At 40.0% G+C, this 22,452-nt stretch overlaps 1 protein-coding gene across 2 annotated transcripts in view; it reads left to right on the forward strand.

Annotated features, from left to right (window-relative positions):
- Nucleotides 1-22,452, forward strand: part of LOC139823005 (uncharacterized) — a 64,906-nt gene that overhangs the window by 37,881 nt on the left and 4,573 nt on the right. The window contains exons 1-3 of one of the 2 annotated variants that reach the window (XM_071795266.1): nucleotides 2,942-3,299; nucleotides 11,797-11,904; nucleotides 17,289-17,443. In XM_071795266.1, coding sequence (XP_071651367.1) covers nucleotides 3,077-3,299; nucleotides 11,797-11,904; nucleotides 17,289-17,443 — 486 coding nt within the window. In that variant the 5' untranslated portion in view covers nucleotides 2,942-3,076. Of the gene's footprint in view, nucleotides 1-2,851; nucleotides 3,300-11,796; nucleotides 11,905-17,288; nucleotides 17,444-22,452 lie in introns of those variants that run through there. The other variant, XM_071795267.1, reaches the window with a different exon arrangement.

Genomic DNA, 22,452 nt, shown 5'->3' on the forward strand with positions numbered 1-22,452 from the left:
TGTACTTTAACTCGTTTGTATTTATATTATAAACATCACACATCTTTACGTCGATTTGTGCACATGGCTTTAATGTGCACTGACAAGTGCGTCTAATCGAATTCGTTATAAGTAAAGGTTTAATAATGGTCGTTCTTCGACGAAGAATTGCAGATTTGACCCTTTCGCACGATGTTCTCACGTAGGTTTGGAAAAAGAATGCGACTAGCCACCTATTCGTTTCCTACCACTGGTCAGTTTTTCTTTAGGCGTTTTTCAAGAAGCTCGTCTTGTATTGGTGCCAGGTAGAAAAAGCTGACAGTGTAGAGACAGTAGGATAAAAGAGAATGATTCACGGATGTGAGGAAGAATTCAAGAGTGCATCAGTAACCGCAGTGCAGTGTTTCTGTGAAGATCGGCTGTGATGTGCATTTTCGTATACGGTGATCGAGATATTAAATATCATGTGAGAACTATAATAAATATTAATTGTGAACTTGTCAGAGAGAACGATGGTACGATTTACCAATAACGGTATTTGATTTTATTTTCTTTAAATGACAACTTATACGAAATTATTGTGCTATTAAGACCGATACTAATTTTTCACAGCGGTTGAACTACCTGAAATTGTTATAGCTCTTTATTTTCTTTTATTGTTGGCCGTATCTCTTTCTTGTATCTCAAAAGACATTTTTATTACACTTTAGAGCAAAAAAGGAAATTAGCGGCGAGATCTGACGAGTCGGAGACGTAGCTGAGAAATAATAAATTGTTCGCTGAAATAATATGTCAACACTTTTGTCATATTAATATATCATCTATCATCATCATGCGAGTCACAATGTTGCGTGACTAAATGGGCATAGAATGTAATTCGTTTCTCTTTAGCCAATCATGCGCTTCGGATAAATAAACGATTGGTTAAAACAGTGCTGGGATAACCGAAATTCTGCTGTATTATTTAAAGATCTAGGACTGAATTACAGTTTCAACGAATGTATTACATTGATCATTTTTATTGTTTCTTTTTTTATATATAGTGCATCCCTCTAAAAATAAACGGAGTAAATAAATAACGAAAAATTATCTAAAACTTAATGTATCACGAGACTTGTGAGCGAGTCTATATAATACTTACACGTTTTTAGGCCCTGCGCACAATACAGCACACATATTAGGAATAAGAATAAATATTAAATATTAGGATATATATATGTATATATATAGGAATATTCTTGTAATAAATATTAATCATTAGGACGTGTAAATGTAGTATTCCTATATTTACATCTTATATTTTATTTTTCTCCATTGTGCGTTACGTTTAATTATTATTTCTAATTCCGATTCCTAATATTTAATATTTATTCTTATTCCTAATATGTGCTCTATTGTACGCTTTACTTTTCATATTCACTGTTTATTTATTATTCGTTCACTCAGGCCGGGTGTCCCAAAACTCTCGCATACGAAGTATACAGGGAAATTCTCGATATCAAATCAACTTATCATTTACCAAAACTCCGTTCAAATAATAATTTTTAAACGAGAGCTATTTGAAGTTGTCGAATTAGCATACTCTAGATTGCGTGCCGCTTGCGAGAGTTTTAGGACACCCTGTATATATTCCAGAATATTTGTAAATTTGAACTTCTTATAAAATGTCTATAATCTTTTTGTGAAACGCCTTTTTGTAGAAAAGTCGGGTAATTCTTTAGAAAAACTCACATCTTTAGAAAAACACAGCTTGGATGACCTTGACCTTGACATATGTTATAGAGGGTTCACTCCTGAGTAACTTTGCTTTAACAATCATGTGGCGGTGTCTTAATTGCACGTAACAATGTTTTGGTCGTAATCGTAAGGCCGTAAGAAAATAGGCCAATCACGGTCGACTGTTCTCCTCGCGCTTGAAGAATAATCGAGTGTGATTGGTCTATTTTCTTACGGCCTCACGATTACGACTAAAACATTGTTACGTGTAATGGCCTTTATACATATATAGTTTCTGAGATATTTGCGAAAAACTAAAATTCTTTTTTTCGAGATATCAAAACAAGACTTGGGGATCTTCCTCAGATCTTGACGAGCTCTACAATTTTCGTTATATTCGTGAATTATTCGTGAAAAATAAAAAATTTTTTTCAAGATATCACTTTATTTTGTATAACAGACTTTTATGGGATATATGGTTTCAATACATATCCGTTCCTAAATACCTCTCACTATTACGATGTTTACATATAAGTTTATATCAATATGTTTATGACAGTTAATGCAAAAGCGAGGTTTATCCCTTCAATTGTTCTGTAGAAATATTCTACAGAATCTTCTGATAGATAGTAGAATATATTTCTGTGCTATCTGAAGGTTACTCTACTATCTACCTCCCCAAATTTGGGGGAAAAAAAAGCTTAAAAAGTTTCCAATTCCTTTCTTCCACAGAGTTTCAAGATATTAAATCAATTTAAAAAAAAATTCTCTTTTTTTTGTACTTTAAAGTAATGAAACACGATATGCAAAAGTATAAGATCACTCGATGGACGATTATATTTTGAAAAATGATATTTTCTTTAGAGTTTGGGAATTTTGAATAGTTTTGGTAATTTTTGATAAGTTTTCTGTCCAGAGTTTATTCCATGAAAACTTAGAAAATTTTCAACCAAAATCTCGTTGGATTCTTTTACTTTTATTTTTATTCCCAAGAGTTAAGAATAATTTATTAGAACTCTTTATCCATAATTTTTACGAAAACATTAATCAATTAATTACTATTTATGAATAAAGAAATGAGAAGTTGCGGATAAATTATTGCAGAAGTATAATATAATCACTGAAATTTTATCAAACGCTGATGATACTTTCGCAGGTAGAAGAGCGCCACTACGGCAGTGCACTGCCGGAAGAATTCACATCAAGACTGACGGAGGACAGCGTGAGGCGGCCATTATACGGCACGAGCGGCGCTGCTCATCGGGTGGAGAACAGCTGGTGGCCGGGCGACCAGGGCGGAGGGAGTCACGCGATAAGGGAGCGTGATAACAACGCCGCGGTGGCGGGTGAACTGGTTTCTCGTATCGCGGGCTGCCTGAATATGGCGGGTTACCTGAAGGCGGCGGGCGCGACCTGCGCCTCGACCGGAAACCCTCATCAATACCACCCACACGGACACCCGATGGGGGTTGGCACCCATCCGCATCCTCACTCACATCCGCATCCCGGCGCGCATCCCGGTTTGCCGTCGCACTTCGCCCTCACCCCGCACGCCCATACGCATCATGCGCTGGAACACGGTCTGGCAGCCGCGTTTCCGCAAGGTAAATCCTCCTCGTTTCTTCCAAGACGAGTTCAAATTTCGCTGCTTAGACACGAATCTATTTGCTTTCAGTAAGACCCTGACTGTAAACTTTTACCATAATCCTGAACTTAACTCTCTAATGCCAAGGTGGTTTTTTAGGACATACAATTTGATCAATGTACAAAATGGATAAAAGAAGTAAATGATAACATGAAGCTTCTTCCTTTGTTTATTTATATGAAGAAGAATACAATAAATAACGCGGGTAACTTTAATGCCGGGATTACGATGAATTTAACGTAACGGGACGCGAAGTAACGTAACCCTAAACACATTGTTTTTATATGCGTTACGTAAAGTCGATCGTAATCAGCCGCATATAAAAACAATGTGTTTAGGTTTTACGTTACTTCGCGTTTCGTCGCGTCTCGTTACGTTAAGTTCATCGTAATTCCGGCATTAATCGACCCAACCGGCCAAATTTATTTTTCTACTTGCGAAGAAAAGTCATTGTTTTCTGTTTTGGATACAATGAAGTTTATTAACTGACTTTAAATAATTGCAGTAAAACAAAGAACTGTAAGTAAAATATATGAAGCCGTGAGTTGCATCTGATCCCACCTTACCATTAGAGGATTAAACGGTTATAATTGTCAACAAAACGTTAAATTTTAGTGAAAAGTCAACGATGTAGTCCATATTTCTTAGCGATGATTTGGAAAATAAGATATACCGTTTTGGTGTCTATTCAATAACATCGAAAATTGAACTCACTTACTGATTATTGCATAAAAGTCTGCAGCACGAGATTTTAGGCGGGCGATTAAAGAATTATACTGCATGCTACATTATTTAGAATCAGGATTGATATCGAGATAATCACAAATCATAGACGCTCGAATAATGGCTAACTAAAATTTTTGAATCGGAGTTAAGAGCGAATAAAGCGAATTGGGTTTTTAACAAGTCGATCGTAGTAATTAATTTAAATACAGTGTCCTACTTGCGGGATGTCATATATTTGAAAAATGAAAAATGAAATTGCTTGCACATTCCTGCTCGAGAATAACGGTAGATCCAGTTATTGGCAATAATGAGACTTAATACCGAATGTACGTATTCGGGACGGTCGTTAATAGCAAGGGATTCGCACGGTTCGATATTGATGTGCATGCACGGAAAAGTTTTCACGTAATCGTGAGGTGGCGACAGCAGTACCGTTCTCCGTGTCCGTGTTTATTAGCCGCATCGCTAATACACTTTTCAAAACGCTTCTCTTTCGCGGAAACATTCATATGAACCGTGAAATGCCGCGAAATGGAGAAAAGATGAGCGAGATTTCCGAAGGTGATCGATCTAGCCGGCTAATCCACTGAAATAAAAGACGATCGAGTGTTTAATCTGCGCGACTCGGCGTTACAGCAGTGTGACAGATTTTACGCTGTATTCATTCAACAAACGCCGTCGGATAATCTCTCCGCGCTTAAGGGAGAGCACTGGAAATTGTAACTTCCGCATGCCTAATAGAATAATTTAATTCTTTGATCATTTTTACGTATAAATTGCTACGTTAAATTTCAATTATTTGTAAGTAGATTCTAAACTAAAAAGCATTTTAAATCAGTTAATAATAAGACTTTCGCAATCAATTTAAATATTAAATTTTTGATGTGTGTTTGTCACACTGCAATTGCTTAATAAATACAGAAATTATACATTTTTACTTTTGAACGTTAAAGTTCAATTATTTATAATGTAGATTCTAAACTAAAAGCATTTTAAATCGGTTGATAACAAGAATTTTGCAATCAATGATATGTGTTTTTATACTGCTTTTAATAAATATAGAAATTATACATGTTTATTTTTAGAGAATTTAAGAGAAATTTTTCTATTTTCTCGAGTCTATCAGATCTTGACACTACCGATTTTATTATTCCTTCTTTTTTTAGTCTGATATTTAATATTGGAAGTAAATATTTTAAAGTATTATACAATTGGAGAAAATTTGGCGTAGATTACCCAACAATTTGTGTGTGATATTCAAAGTACATTTACCGCAGAAAAAACTTTCAAAAAATCTATTGTATATACACACACAAAATAAATCCCCCTTTTTTATCTTGTGCCTCTCTTATACGTTCTATCACGCCCCTAGCATTGCTCCATTTGCTAAGCTCTTTTCTTTCTTCTCTGTATTGCGAACGGATAAAAAACTATTATTATTATAGCTCTCACATGTAATGAATATTTAATTTATTATATACCGAGTTAATTTAGGGTTTTAACACGTTGCTAGCCGTCGTAAGAGCTGTAAGTAAGAGTATTTCACGTGGACGCCATATCCGCCGTTATTGATTGCCATGCAAATCGATGCATCGACTGAAGCCATACGAATGTCGAGCAATCTCGGGGCTTCTCAGCTATAGCTCTCATTGCAAGTTGGCGAAAAACACGCGCCACGAGAGTGCAGTTCTCTCTCGCAAGTTTTAGGTTTCCAAATGAATATATAAAAGTTTTAAATGTTATACAGACAATTGCATACATCCGTTCAAACTTCAAACGCGCGTTACGGAGCACACGCAACGTTTTGAACGTTGGAGATGTGCTTTTTCGATCGCTTCGGGACTGCGAAACGTTCTCGCGACATCGGCACTAGCTTCGAGGGAACCTCGATAAACAGAACATTCGCGAACCGTCCATTATGCCTTTCGTGGTCGAGCGAAGCCAGAAATGTCCTCCCTGTAGAGAACCGATGTTTTCCAAGCACCTGGCGAACGGAAAACCCCGGAGGATCGGCCGCGCCGCGGTACATCAAACAGAAAGATAAAGAAGCGCGGCGGTTTCGGAGAGAAATTCCCTTCGTGCCCGCGATTCCACTCTCGAAGGTCGTGTTGCCGTAGTTGCCGGTAATTGACTGCATAAATTTTCCAGTGTGCCACAGAACGCGCGTAGACGAAAAGAGATCGCAGAAGGAGGATGGGGATGAAGGTGCGCTACTGAGAGAGAAAGGGTATAGAGCGAGAGTAGAGTATAGAGGGTATAGAGTAGAGCGGGACAAAGTAAAGAGAGGAGAGAGAGCGTGCTTTCACGTCGCTTTTCTTTAGCGGCACGATTCGGCGGAAAGCAGCATCATCTCTCCTCTCTTTCCCGTCCGTCTTTCGCCGTTTCGCTCTCTTTCACCCACCGCTCGAAAGAGGGCTCGGCGGCGGGAGACACGGGGGTGCCGGGGGCAGAGTGTCGAGGAGATGAAGTGGTTGGGAGCGGGGGCAGGGAGAGGAGGAGGGGGAGGGGGCCGGGGGATGCTTCGGCGAAGAAGAGTGGAGAGAACCATGAGAGTAAGCCGCTTATCAGGGTGGCAGCAGGCAGTATAGGTCCAACCGACGCAGATAGGTGGGTTTCCATGGAAACACGGATCTGTCCGTTAGGTCCCTACGTACCTACGTCCAGCGGCTGCCTCTATCCGGTGTAGGCGTGTATCCGCGCTACACGAAAAGCCGCCGAACGCGAGAGGGACAACGATTCGAGAATGCGGCGCGGCACGGTCTAGGTATATAGACGGAAATAGAAACAAAGGACGCGGAACGGAGGGAACGGAGAGCGACAGTGCGCGGCGGCTCGTGCCGTCCTGCCGAGTCGTACTTAGACTTCGCTTTTATAGTCCGCATGCGAAGCAAACGCCTCGCTTATTAGCCACGGTCACGAGGCCGCGAGATTCACTTTTCTCCTAATCTCACAGCTTCTCGCGGATAATTCCGCGAGGTTTATATTCTCCTCATTGATATCCTTACTCTCCAAATCTGATAGAGTGATTTCGCTACTAATATATTAGAGTGATTGCGATAGTCATTCCAAAAGAGAGAGTTGTTACTTTAATTTGAGTAAATGCGGCACTCATAAGGTAGGAGTTTTCCACTCAAATTTTTAGAGTGGTTACTCTACTGGAGTGACACGATCTCATTCTAAAGCTATAGTGAATCACAATTCACTAAAGATCGACTGATAAATGACTCTAGCAGAGTGAAATTTCCCACACTGAGAGAAAAAATAGTTGCAGTTTTACTACCACAATTTCACTATAATTTTTAGTTATTTTCTGTGCCAACTATATTTTTATAGTTATTTTTACAATGCGAATTATAGCTGATCATATTATATTACATTATTGTTGTCATAGCTTTAGCATGTATTCATTCAACCATAACATGGTTTTATACACTATAACCTATAATTTATGTATAGTAGGGTAGAGCGGGGTCAAAAGTAACAATTTGACTTTAGAACTTGATTGTGGAAGAACTATTACAATAAAAGAAAAACTCTTGATACCCTAAGTTAATGTGATCATTTCACTTTATGGAAATCCTCTTATTTAAATATTGTGATAAACCAAATAAGAATTATTAATCAAAAACATAAACGAGGGAAAATATTACAATCGCCCCCGACTCCAGGTCGGTTGCAACACTATTAGGGGGTCGATAGTAATAGTTTTAAATAATCAGAATAAAAAATGTTTATTATATTATATTATATTCTCATACAAAAGAAGTAAAATAAAATCTTATTTTATTAAAACATAACTTCTTGATATCAATTATAGAAAACATTAACTTTGTTCAATTAATTATAAACATTTTTTGTTCTTATATTTTTAAATGATAGGAACACAATGTCTTTAAGGACTAGTACAAATAAAAATTACTTTTTATTCGACCCCACACAATGATGTTACAATCGTCCCGAATATGTTTTTGAACTTTGACTTAAAATTTTTAATAATAAAATGCCAAAAATGAATAAGTAATAATTATTATAATAAGCAAAAATAACGAAACTCAAATATAACCTAAAAGAAAAAGTACTTACTTGCAGTGGATATATTATATTAAAAGTTTAAGATTGACGGAAGAAACTACTTTACGGCCTCAAAAACATATTTTATTTATTACACACGTCCATTCAATACCCAGGCCGCAGACGTTCTGAGACACGTTATATGTATATAGCTTGTTCAGCTTCATCCGTTAACCAACAGACACATGCGCATCTATGCCTATAACTATAGATATTTGAGTTGTTACTTTCGCCCCGCGTTACTTTTGACCCCGCTCTACCCTAAGTCTACTATAAATATGATGAAAATGACCATACTCGAAAAATCTATACATATATAGACTTTACTAATATTATAGCAGTAATAACTATATATAAAAATAAGAACCTCAACCATAATTATTTTTCTATGCAATTATAGTCGCAAATATCAAATACTTTTCTCTTAGTGCACTCAAAATTGTAAAGTGACATAATTCACTTCTATAGACACTGATCTACTGCAGTCGAAAAAGGTGTCCTTTCGCTCAAATAGAGTGCGATTTCACTCCAACTTATAGAGCACAATTTAACTCTTTCTTAGAGTGAATCACTCGAAGTGCACAGGCTCAATTTTCACTTTTTGTTACACTTGCCTTTCACTCACTTTGAGTGATATTTCACTCTTTGACTTTTAGAGAATATAGGTATCTGCAGACATTGAGGTGTCTTAATCTTCTTCACACTCCATTTTTCGCGCGTAAAAAAATGATAATTAGATTGTGGAGTTATCGTGTGGCAGACATTTCTCGCGAATTAATTCACGTGACGTCCGTCAACGACAACGCGTGGACGGAAAAGGGCTATTCCATGTCGCTCGACACGACGTTAATTTCAGTCGCGCGTCGGTGTTTATTTTGTTATGCAATCGCGCGCAGGCAGGCGGAGGTATGATCGCACCCTGATCGACGAAAGAACGATAGCTTCGGGCGAAAGGTTTTGCCCGAGGAGGCGTGAAGGGGATGTGCAAACGTAGGACTCCTCTCCCCAGGACTCGTGGCATGCAGCGAGATACGTGGGAATCGCGTCATGTGGCTACCGCCCTTTCCCATCCGAGCTACTATTTGTTGTTACAGAGAAATTGCCCGTCCACTTAACTTCCTCCCGCTCGTCGTAAGCGACAGCGGCGGTGGCAGCGGCGGCGGCGGCGTTGTGGCGTATGAATAAAGACACCGTTGTCGACAATTTCCTCCCGTCGATTGTCAATCGAAGGGGAGCGACGGAACAAGTGATTTTGATCCCAGGCTCTCGTGTACGCGACATGCGCCTCTCGGAGTCGCGAGACGTAATGTATCTGTCGTGTAACGTTAAGAGATACGTTGTCGTTGGAAGATACTCAACGACGGAATAATTTCCGCCCTAAATATTTGACTTGAAACCACGCTTGCCGAAAGATATCGCGATTTATTTGCGATTGTTACGAGTTTTTGTTGAAACTATTTTTGAAAAATTAGTGACAAACGGGGCACATTTGATCCGATATTAACTTTCTAGTGGACGCGTGAAAATTTGAAACGTAAAAGGATGCGTGGGGTGTAAATTACACCCTACATTATTTATGAGCAGAGTTGGGAAGTAACGTGTTACCGTTACTTTTACTTTTTTTTCTGTAACGGTAACATTGTTATATATTTTTACAGTAACGGTAACGAATTTAATAGTTACTTTTATCGTTACTTCAGTTATCTCTATTTAAAAGATTGCGCGCTGCTATAGCGCACTGATATCGCGTAGATATTAGATATTCTTGATTGGATAGAAATATTCCCTTCTAGCATCTTTTCTCGCATTACGCAGTTAATGAAGTTTGGTATTGTATACGTAATATGAAACTAAAGACTAGTTTAGCGAGTTTGAATATTGATTATTAAGTAATTTAATTTTAAAGTCAAATATTTTATTTTAATACCTATTATAAAATAATAGCGAAAAAGTAACGATAACGGTTACTAACGATAGCGTTACTTTTTAAAATTAGTAACGATAACGGATTACTTTTTACAAAAGTAACGGTAACGTTACTTTTACGAAGTAACGTTTCCAACTCTGTCTTAAAGTATATTAACAATTTGAAACTTTCAATATTTTTTCGATAATCGGTTCTATATTGAAATGAGTCTAGAACACTCATTTTTGTCAACTGCTGTGGGATGTAAAATACATGCCACGCGCCCACTGGAGGGTTAAAAACTTCTCGAGATTATTGCAATGTATGTACAATTTGTTAATTCAGTCATTTTGAAGCAAACGTCGCGATTATAGCTGCTGGTAAAGGCCAGCTCGTTCCTCGCTTGTCAATTCGGTACGATTTCAATCACTCAATTAGGCGTCGGGTTAAGGGCGGCACGTGGCGCGGGCACGTGCTACACGCTCGCCGCCGTTACCAAGTGGCCGCGAAACGCGACGAAAGAGCCGCTTCCGTGGCGGGCGCGTGTCACGGCTAAATTGAGTAGGCGGACGTGGAGAGGCCAAACACAAATCCAAACCTAATTGCAAGACAAACACTCGAGGCTGAGTGAAATGTCACGTACGGCAGGACATCGACACTCGCTCTCGGAAATCTCGCTTCTTCTTCCGTCGCGTCGTGTTTCTTTCGCATTTTATTACCGCGCGACGGTCCTATCGGAATTATGTCTTCTGTTATTGATACGGCGCGAGAGATCCGGGCTGCGTTTACCCAGGTTCCTCTCGTACGCGCCTGGAATTCCCTTACGCAAACATCGCAAACACTTGGAAATTTTGCTGACGTTATACACGCGGTCCTCACGTTGCTACGTGGGAAATCGATGCATAAAATATATAAAGTCTTCATCTCACGATTCCTCGTGGTTCCCGAAATTAGTAATTCATGCTCGCCATCGTTACTTAATAAGTACCAAATAACTTTTCGAGAGAGTGGACGTAGCGAGGAGAACAGCTCGGAACATTGCAACGCGAAACTTATCCGCTTACACGCCCGTCCCTGACGCATGTTGGTATTCTGTTACGTCCTTACCGTTCATATCCGTTAGATTATCGCATGGGAACGGTTATCTGCCACGGCTGCACTTTGCATCTCTTCCTGCTGGAACTTCCTTGTGAATGACGGCTTCTTTCGGTTTCTTCTAATGTCGATGCAGTATGAATAATTACTTGGCAGCTGAAACAGTTTAACAAAAGTGTTTTAGCTTAACAAAGAAAGAATCTATTTTGTATTTGCTTTAGACGATCTTTAATTCGGGACAGATTTTGGAACGTAATTTTATTTACAGTTTTATGGTCTAGTTAATAAAATTTGTTTGAAAAATCAGGATCCCTAACAGCAAATGAATATTCTGAGAATGTTCAGAGGATATCGTAAAGTATAAAATTATTTTAAGGATGTTCTTAGTATATTAGGTACATTGATCCTATATTCTATAGATATACAGAATATTATTGTTGTTATGGATACGTGGTACGAAATACACACACATGATACATATTACATTACACATAACATATGTCGGGATATATGTTATAAAATGGTAACTATTATTTGTTCTGTATTCTGTCGTAAATTATAGATGTCTAAAGTGGTTCTTGAAATATCTTTGCACTTTTCGGAACAACCGAAGAATTTTTAACAAAAATTTTCCATTACTTGCAATATTGATTCACAGCAAATCAACAAATTTCTTACGTACCAAACCAACAAACGAATTACCATCAATTTGGCAACGGGTTTAAACACAGGATACCGAGATACCATCCGTACTACATTCGCGAAGGTATGATTTTGAAGAAAATATATATAATGATAATGGTGGTGGTGTCTATGACTGAGAGAAATAAAGGTTTTTTAAAAATCTCAGAACTTTCTTAAATTTTTACATAGAAATAAGATGCACAAAAGTAATACGCGATGGACATTAAAGTCGATCAAAAATGAATATTTTTAGGCTATCTATAACTTGCGACAAAGTTCAAAACAGAATCCTGTTTACAATTTTATGCACTATGTGATCTGCAAATGATTTGAAGAATCAGAATATTTATATACAGAATGAAGTTTTTACCTTGCCTATTTCAAATATATGTCTATTATTTTTTACGATAATACAAAAAACATGCAAAGAAAAAATTTGATGGAAAAAACTATGATCAGAATAAAACTTTTTTGCTAAGAATAATGAAATTTTTTGTTGTCTCTAAAGTGGCGAATTATACTTGAAATTTTTATCTAATCTAAAGATTTTTTTGGAAATAAAAGCAAATATAAAATCATTAAAGATACGTTATTAAAATTATTATGTTTAAAGAATGAGCTGAATGCTCATAATTGGAATGTATGTTGACGAAAAGGTTGACGAAACTAACGCGTCACTTTCGCAGTTTCTTGTCTCGAATCTTCGATTCATTGCGATCACACGGTGGTCACGTTGTAAACGCAAAGTCGGCCAAATGTTTTCGTAGCTGATGGCCTTTTAGAATTCCCTCTTCTGTCACCGCCCGCCACGTGCTGTCATCCCACGGTGCCCCCCCAATAATCCAGCCCTCCGCCCCTGGCACCGCCATGTAGCAGCCTATTCGCGTTTTAGCTTTTAATTAATTTTCGATTCTGTGTGCCCGAGCGTGCCCCGCCTTCCACTGTCTTCTCCATCCACGTTTCGCCTCTATGAATATCAAAGTAGTCATCCGGTTCTCCGGCGAACCCCGCCATTTTACGGTTCTTCGACACTCTCCGTTCTTTGTTTACGATTTTTATCAATCCATCGTTTTAAGGATTCCTAGCGTTTCATTATATCGTTAATGATTAAAATTCCATTCACAGTTGCAAAATTGCTATTTTAAGTATATAGATACTTTTTTCATTTTATCAATAATCTGCTAGGACAGTTATAGTAAAGGCCATTGTACGTAACAATGTTTTAGTTGTAATCGTAAGGCCGTAAGAAAATAGACCGATCACAGTCGATTATTTTCCTCGCACTTGAAGAATAATCGAGTGTGATTGGTCTATTTTCTTACGGCCTTACAATTACAATTAAAACTTTGTTACGTGCAATGACCTTTAAATCTATTAAAATCGAGATATGATCGCGCACTTTTTTCATCCATGGAGGTATATGGCAAAAACCAGCGCTCCGCGGTTTAAGGGTCAACCTGCGCAAAACCACGAGGGAAAATAGTCTCGAGTTATACAATGCGTCTGCCTGAAATAAAATTTTTTTAAATCGGGAATGACGCGCCAGACAAAACCGCGATTAAACGATGGTGGAAACTTTACTGGTGCGCGTATTATTCAGTCGACTGTACCTACATGTAATTGCGATTAATTACCGTCAATTCTCTGGCGTATCAGTAATATGTTGCACTCGAGATAAATTTCTGACGCCGTATTTCAGCAGTAACGGGGATTTTCGACGTTATCTAAATCGGACATGCATTTATTTGTATTAATTTACGGCGCGTAGTCTAGATACATCGAGGAACAATAAGTAATAACGTGTCAACGCCGTTAATTATTTCCACGTCGCTGCGTACTTTGTCGTGCAGTCGGTGTTAATTATACACCTCACTGACGTCAATTAAATCTAACTATAGTTAAATAAATCCACTCTTTTCTCAGATATTTCATCAGATCTCTGCATATGATTTAGATACACGAAGAAAGGATATTTATTTAATTAGCTTCGAATGACGTTGGTGAAATCAATTAAGATTAACTCCTACATATGTTACGTTATTCTTGATATTCTATTCTATGCTTTAACGTGTAAGTTGCAAAATACACAATTATGAGCGTTAAATATCGCAGTTATCACATATAAATAATTGGCGAGATTACCACAGCAAATATTTCTGTTTTCGGTCGCGATGAGATTTATCCAACGTGTTTCGAGTTTCGGACGCACACGCGAAGAGCACCGCCAGATCGCACCGTTGCGTCGGACTGTTGCGTGAAAGAGATTACGGTGAAATTTTGTTAGCGGTCCATTGACTTACGACGAAACGGCGAAACGTGACGAGCGCGGAAGAATCCTATAAACGCAAAACGAATTTGCTATTAGGGTCGCGTCTGATCTCATTGCAGGCCAATGAGGCGGAGCAACCCTTATATCAACCCTCCCGGTATCGCGTCTCACTGACGATAATAAATCGAATCATACTCCGGGAGTCAGCGGGTGTTTGCCAATCCATTAGGGTCGCTTAGCTGACTGTCTCTCTTTAAAACACGATACGGTTGTCAAGAGTTTTTTGTTCGCGCATTTAAATCAGTTGATACGAATTCTAAAATGCTCTCGTTCGTCATTAAATAATATGTAACTTTTACCAATTTTTCAGAATTTTAGATTAGATTTGAAAAAAATGGTAACGTGGTTAGCATCTTCGTTGAAAACAGATATTTCAACGTTATCGTGTTAAACATAGCGAGCGACGGAAAACATATTTCTTCCCGGTCGCGGGAATTTTAGGCTCGTTTTTTCATCGCGATTTAGAATCACAATGTCGTGCTTGGAATATTTAGGCGTCAGATAAAGTGCACAAAATACGGCTTTGGAGAACTTGTTCGGTGGCGCCTTGCGTGTCAAGGAAGCGAGTGGAGGGCCATAATCGGGGAGCCATTGTCTTGGCTGTGTAGAAGTGCCCGGCTCTCTCACCGGACCGATGCGATGGTAAAGGCCGTCGTTAACAGTAGCACCGACGCCCACTCGACAATCAGAGCGTCCTCTCTGAGCTATTCTCCATGCCCACCGCCACGGTGCGGCGACGGGATCCAGTGACTATGGACACGAAAAGATTCCCAATCAAATGGGATTTGTTCAACGAATAATTCAGTGTGCGTAAGACCCTAAGACCGTTATATGCAACCGCTGTAAGCTTGAATATAGACGAACACATGTAACAAATATTGAGTCAGAGTTAAGTAAGTCACTAGCAAAAGTAAATGGAAGTTGTTTATGACTATTGCGATTGTGTAATGCTGAGGAAATTTTAACAAAATGTATAGACACTTTCTTGATACGCTGCATGTTATCTCGGGAGTGACGGCCCGAGATTGTTTTACTCCACAATGTCCATAATCAATGGCAGATCCGTGCCGGAGGCGGCGAGATACGTATCATAGATCGAACGATCGCGGGTGTGTCGCGTCTGTCACACGAAGCAATGGCGGTGATACCGACCACCATTGGCGTTTGTACATTGTGAGTTCGACGCAATCTGTTCCGAGGATCTACTCCGGTGCCATACTGGTAGCCCACTCGACCAGTTCGTTAGCCAATCACGCAGGTACCGTCGTTCGTCGTCATCCTCCTTATCCTGGGTTCTCTTCGAACCCGAGAAGAGCACCCACAAGAGATTGATACGACGTTGTTTCCTTCTTTTGGACCGCTCCTTCCTTCAGGGCTTCGGTTACCTCGCTTTTGTCGTCGTTGCTCCTATTGATAAACTATCGTCTCACGTCGAAACGCTTTCGATTGAGTCCCAAGTTGTATAATTTTAGGTATATTTATTGGACGAGTGGTAAGCTTCGCCGATTCGTTTTTCTCGTGAAATAACTTTTTTGTGATAATTATTTGAACACTGTATCATATTATATGTACTAGATATAGAGTACAGATTAGAGTTAATTTAATTTCTTCAATTATTATATAGCCATTTAATTAAATTTCTTGCTGTCCTGGTACTCAATCAGTCACTTATTCCAGTCATTCTTCGTTATTATTTGTTTTTGCCATGGTTCACCACGTTTATACGCAGTTTCTAGGAGTTACTTCGGGAGCCACTTTTTTCTGCTATTCGCGTCTTTAAATCGCTGTCCCGCTTTTTGTTCTGCATCATATCTTTCCCCGCTGACGCGAACTTTCTCCTTTTTTGCATCGCGACGATGCGTCTCTTTTTCTTTATCGTGCTACGGTGAGCGGTGGGCTTTCAAGTATGGCGGATAAGAGGAATATGGAAGAGGAGAAAGAGAAAGCATCGATCGTCTCGTAAACAGCTGCCTCGCGTGTCTCCCAAGTCTTAACGGGACGATTACAGACGTATACCTACTTTACGAGGCGGGGCTTCGCCAATCTTCCGTGAATGACCCTATTCTCTCAATTATTCAACTCGTATGACCGTCGGTCATTCGCGGGCTGTGAAATCGGATAAAACTTTTGCTTTGAAAAAAAATCTCGCAGGTTCGAGACCCGTGCAGATTAGAACGCATCTTGATCGAATACTTCTGCTTTCTTCTTTTCTTCCTTTTCTTCCCTCATTAACACCGCGAGTTCTCCGCACGGAACGACGAGCTTGAAAATTTGGCGCATAAAAATACTTCACGACCCGGTCTCCGGATTCCACCATTCCGCTTGCGACTTTACGATCCGGCTTCCAACCCGAAGACACTGGCGAGGCGCAGTTTTCTAGTCGCTCTTTTTTATTGGTTCGCGACGAGGACGCGCCGGGTACACTCACCGGCGCGGCGTGGCGTGCCCGCCGAGGGCCCAGCGTCGTCGTTTTCAGCGGCAGCTGGGAGCGTACCGCGACTTCGGTCCTCTTGCTCGTGTATTCCGGGGTGTATTCCCTCCCTCCATTCCCCTCACCGGCACCCCCGTGACCCCCTCATAAGCGGATTACGTGGGTCCCGAAACGAGCCAAGCGAGGCTCGATGGCACGAGGAAGGTAGCATGGGGTGAACCGAAGGGGGGAAGGGGAGCTGTTCAAAATTACGCTATCGCGACCTCGCAACGCTCACACCCCTCCTCGTCAAACCCCCCTTTGCGCGCGGGGCAGCAACCCCCGTCTTCGTACAAGACACCGATGTCGCAAACGTTCCATATTTGAAGACGTCGTATCGATGGTCGTTCCACGTGAATGTATTGAAGACTCAATATCGAAGCCGCTCTCACGATAACGGCGTACAATTCTCTGGCGGTTACAACCTTCGTTTTTTTTTATTTCCCGCGCATTTTATGAAAAGCATCTAAAACCGTATTACGAAATCATTGATTGATTTAACGGATTAAAACGCTCAGATTAGATATCAATCTTTCATTGCTTTTTTTGAACGCTGTGAAGAATAATTTTGAGATTGCAACGGGGATCAGTGCGCGACGAAAGAAAATTTCTGAGATTTATGAAACGCCACAATTAATAACGAGCGCTCCCTTCGCTCATGTTGCAGGAATGAATCAACGCAAACAACGTCGCGAGAGGACGACCTTCACTAGAGCTCAACTGGATGTGCTGGAGGGGCTATTCTCGAAAACGAGATATCCGGACATCTTTATGCGAGAGGAGGTTGCCCTCAAGATCAACCTGCCGGAGTCGCGAGTCCAGGTAATTATTTTTTTCTTCTTTTTTCCTTCTCTCTCGTCCTGCCCGCAGAGAGAGATTTTACAGCTTCTAAAATATCGCTGTCAACAATATATAGAAATAATCGTGGAGGCAGACGGAAAATTAAGTTTTCTGAACTTTCGGTGAATAAATCGCGCTCTTTGGCGAGTAATCCGAGATTGCTATCGTCAATTTCGCCTACGGTATATTAACTTGACATTTAAAGTCATTACATTCTTTGCGCGTCAAATTGCACAAAATGTAAAACGCTGCGGTACGCGACGAAAACGAGAAGACGGGGAAGAGAGGCAGGAGAGGGAGCGAGAGAGAGAGAGAGAGAGAGAGAGAGAGAGAGAGAGGCGGACGAGAGCGCGTTTCGTGCTTCGGCAATCGCGGACGAGATTTAAGATATTTACACAGCGCGACGTTCGCGCCCTATGTCGTTCCATTTCGCCATTGTCCCAACCCCGCGTCTCGTACATTGATAGATGTGCCGACGAGCTCGTTGACGCTTTTATTGCGGTTCCCGTGACATCTTTATTTCACGACGGGACGTTACCGAGTCACGATCGCGCGCGGATCTTGAGTTCGTGTCTCGAATACCGAGCCTCGACTGCGCCCGACCTCCGCTATTTACATGCAATTTTCAAGAAAAGTCTCGCGATACGCGAGTTGAAAGATGAAAATTTATTTAGACTCGTGTTATGTTACATTTCCATATTAATAAACTCATTAGACTTCTATGATTGTGTGATCTTTATAATTAGGAATGGGAGGAGGTCCAAATTCGGTCTTTAACCGACTTTTACCCAACAGTATATTCTGATAGATCATGGCATACTTTCTTTGTAAACTTTTTGAATTTTTGCAATATCTTCAAAATTGAAGAAAATATAGTACACGAAAATGTGCGTGACGTCATAATGTTGTTGCGAAATCTTTTGAAGTTGCCGTCATCAAAGAAACTTTAGAAAGCTATAACTTTCTCAAATTTAGGTTTTTTTTTTAAATTCAAAAAGTACTAAAAATCGGCTTAGATTCTCTACATTAATTATGGATACCGCTTAATAAAAAAATTTTACTTGAGAACCCAATTGTCAAGTAAAATATCGAACGTGGACTTAATGAGAGATATTTATCAAGAATTAGACTGTTTCTTTGTCCAGTCCTCGTTAAAATAAATTGCTCCTGTAGATACATTCGTCATGCTAGTACACTCGTCAATATCACGCAAATTCGTTAGTTTGAAATCTAGAGACACCAATTGTTTAACATTTCTTCAATGTATATAGGTATATATACGTGGATTTTTACATATCTCTTTTAAAGCTCTCTCTAAAGCTTTCTTCCTCAATAGATCTTGTTCGTAGTCCAGCGCGTTTGCCTGTTATCTGAGTCCGTTTGAGTCACTGCGCGGATATCGCAGCATCGTAACTGGTGTTTCTACCGGGAATCGTGAAATATATAGGACAGAAGCGTGGAAATTTAGCCCGGGGAAGTGAAGTTTCCACGTGAAGTTAAGCCGCCGTGAATGGCGACGCAACTGCAAAAGGGTGTACCGCGCACGCACACGCACACACACACACACACACACACACACACACACACGAAACACACGAAACACACGAAACACACGAAACACGCGTATGTGTATGTATCTAGGTACATGTACATATACGCACGCTGGCGCACAGTGAAGGGTATGCAATCGGCGTATATGCGGTATAGATACATGCCGTATATACGTAGAACGGCGTAATACGGCGTATGTATGTAGCCATATCTGTGCGAGCGAATAATATCTGGGAGGAGGGATGCTATCTGTAAATTTTAAAGGCAGGGTTGGAAGACGGCTAGGGGGCAGAGGTCTGATGTGCAGGGCCATAGGTGTGTGTACGGATGGAAAGCTACACATGGTAGCGCGGCGTGCGAGGTACAACATATCGTTGATTTGTTCCTGGATTATAGCCCCCGGTTCTGTCTCGCTCGCGAGAGCTCTATACGCGGCTCCTCTCTCGTCGAGAGAACCACGCAGCTGCGTGCGATGCAACGCGCTGAATGAATTCCGCGTTCGTCGCCGTTCGTCGCCGTTCATCGCCGTTCGTTCGTCACTTACGACCATCGGAAAATGTTGGTCTCGTCGATGGGAAAAAAAGCGAGGATAGAGAATCCGGCCGCACACGACGCGAACAGTTCCGTGCGAATGGAACTGTTGCGAAACTCTCCGACCGTTTACTGCGCGAAACGTTTTGTCTCACAGTATTCCATGGTCGGAAATCTGCGATATATATAGAATATACGAGTAGAGAGCACTAATCTAAAACGAGAAATTTATATATTAGAAATCTCCTGTTGTATTTCTTAAGGCTCCTGTTCGCTCACTGCAGCCATCTTGGATTAAAGACATTAGAAGCAAGAAGAATATCATGAAAATTCTTGCGACGTACATTAAAATAAAAATGTTTTTCAATGAGATAATATTTGTAATCGATAGAATAAACTTGTAAAATATATCGAAAACTCCCCTTTTGCTCTTGGATAATCCGCATATGTCGAATTGAATTGTGCCTAACCAAGCCCTCTGACAGCTGCAGAATTGAAATAAATATTTGCTTTCACATATTAAATTATAACAAAATGGAAGTTTTTGGTATATTTTGACAGTACGACAATTATTTTAAATATAAAAACGTTACACTAAAACGAAAAATAACGCTGTATGTCGCAAGAATAATTTAGCTTTTTAACGTCATTTTTCGCGCCTTTTAGTTCACAATTTTGCCAGGTGCGACGCTGTGTGTATGTGTACTGTCAACGCGGACTTGGCAATCGAGCCAGCAGGAACTTTAGAATAATTTATACATTTATCATTATTTTTTTATTGCGTTTGAATAATTTATCGTATTATCATGTTTTAAAAATAAATATAATGTAAAAGAATATATATTAACCCTATTCGCTCCAACCATGCCTTTCGTGTCCCACGAATTTCTAACAGTCGTTTGTTCCGAAAAACAAATGATCGTGGGAGAATCCCCTCCACGCCGGAAAAAAGTTATTGTGGCAGGGAACCTCAGGTAAAAATTTCAAAGTCCTAGCTCATTTACTCTCGAAACGGGGAACAATCAAAATCTCGGTGGGACATGAAAGTGCATGGTTGGAAGATTACGTCAGTGTTGTGTGAAAGGTAAATGAGCATTTTTTTCGATAAAAATGTATTTTTGTGTATAATTTAACCGTATTTAAAATATTTTTGTCGTTAAAAAAGAAATTTAACATTCCACAGAGGTCTATTATGGCTCAGAGGCAGGTGGAAGAGGTGGGGAGGAGCTACGATTATATAAAAAAAATTAATTTTTTTACATAAAAAAATATCTGTCACACTTCAAATTCGCCTTTTCTTATTCAGAAATTCTTTTTCTAGCATTCTTTAAGTCCTTAAAGTCCTTCTGTACCATTTAAAAATTACCAAATTTGCGGCGACGAAATTAAGTATTCCTATTTAATTAATAATTATCTCATATTTTTTTTCTCATTTGCACTGCTTTTAGCTTTAATTTGCGTTTTGGTTCATTAAGCTTCGTCAATTTGTTCGTGAGTTATGATTTTTTAAGTAAAACGAGTCGTAACGTGTGTTTGTCAACATATAATTGTTGTAAAAAAATATTTAAATAAATGATTTTCAAATGTTCTTTACATTGATTTTTAGTCGAAGGTACAAAGATATTATAATAATTTTTGGAGAATTTTTCAAAGCTATTAACATTATAAAAAACACGTGGGACTCGAAAGTGCATGGTTGGAGGATTATTGGGGCGAAAAAAACGTTGGAGTGAATAGGGTTAAATATATAATAAATTTTTTTCAATATTATCTCTTTCGTATTTTTAATTTGAAGATTTAAAAGTTTATCGATATTTTCACAGTGTTGCGAAATGCGTAAACATTATAATGATACAGCGCGAGCAGAACGTTCATCACGTTCGCATTAGCAAACCACGCCCGCGGTTCTCTCGCGTGCTGTTTTCTCCATCAATCCTTCGTGCTGGACGATGACACGTTCCCGGACGGGTATCGTCAGTGGGGTCGTATTAATAGTACAAATAAGAAAATATATTTGTCATAACAGAGTGTCAACGCAGCTGCGCCGCCTCCCCCCGGCTATTGGGGTGGTTTTCCGTTCGCTGGATGTAAACCAGATGGTGGCGCAATTTGCACCTCGGCCTCGCCGACGGTCCTCTCGTGTGTACGGGCGTGAAACCGTCGGTGGTTGCCCCCGGGGGTCCCCGGATGCCATCGCGGCCTGTTTGGTTGATTTTTGGGGGTAGCGCTCTCTCTCTCTCTCCCTCTTCTTGTCGCTTCTGAAGGGGGTGTCGTTGTGCAAACATGCCGCTATAATGGGATCGTTCTCTGTCTGCCGCGCCAACCTCAACGTAAACCCGTCTTTCTCGCCCTCCCGGAGGCTCGTTTCGCCCGCGCTGATACGCAATATCCGCGTATATACGTCGCGTCCAACAGATTTCAACGCCCTATTGCGCGGCGTGGAGGATGACTTCTGCGAAATAAGGATCTGCCTATCGCGGCACCATGGCGAAGCAGAAGCCAAACAAACGAGAGAAAGACTTGTAGGGACGAGCGATTATAGTTTTAGAATTAGCTCGCATACACTTTCCGACTTGAGATTGGAAAGATGTGAAAATTTTCATTCTGTCTAATTGCTTGAGATTAAGCACGACGCGTAAAAAATAATTTAAACTTTATGAATAATACTTTCAAAAATTATAAGTCCATCTAAATCTTTCATATTTATTCAATACATTTTGGTACTAATATCTCAATAAATCGATGTCGCCAGAATATTTTTCTAATACAAACAGTAGCTGCGACGCGCGACGGCTCGATGAACGATTAAAGTTCCCGTCTATTCTTTCGACGCGTTTCGAAACAAAAGACGAAGGGATTGCGCGTGGCTTCTGTCTCGGCGGCCGAATGTGCATGCAGCTCGAAATCTC

The sequence above is a fragment of the Temnothorax longispinosus genome, chromosome 12, assembly GCF_030848805.1.
Source record: "Temnothorax longispinosus isolate EJ_2023e chromosome 12, Tlon_JGU_v1, whole genome shotgun sequence".
NCBI classification, from domain to species: domain Eukaryota; kingdom Metazoa; phylum Arthropoda; class Insecta; order Hymenoptera; family Formicidae; genus Temnothorax; species Temnothorax longispinosus.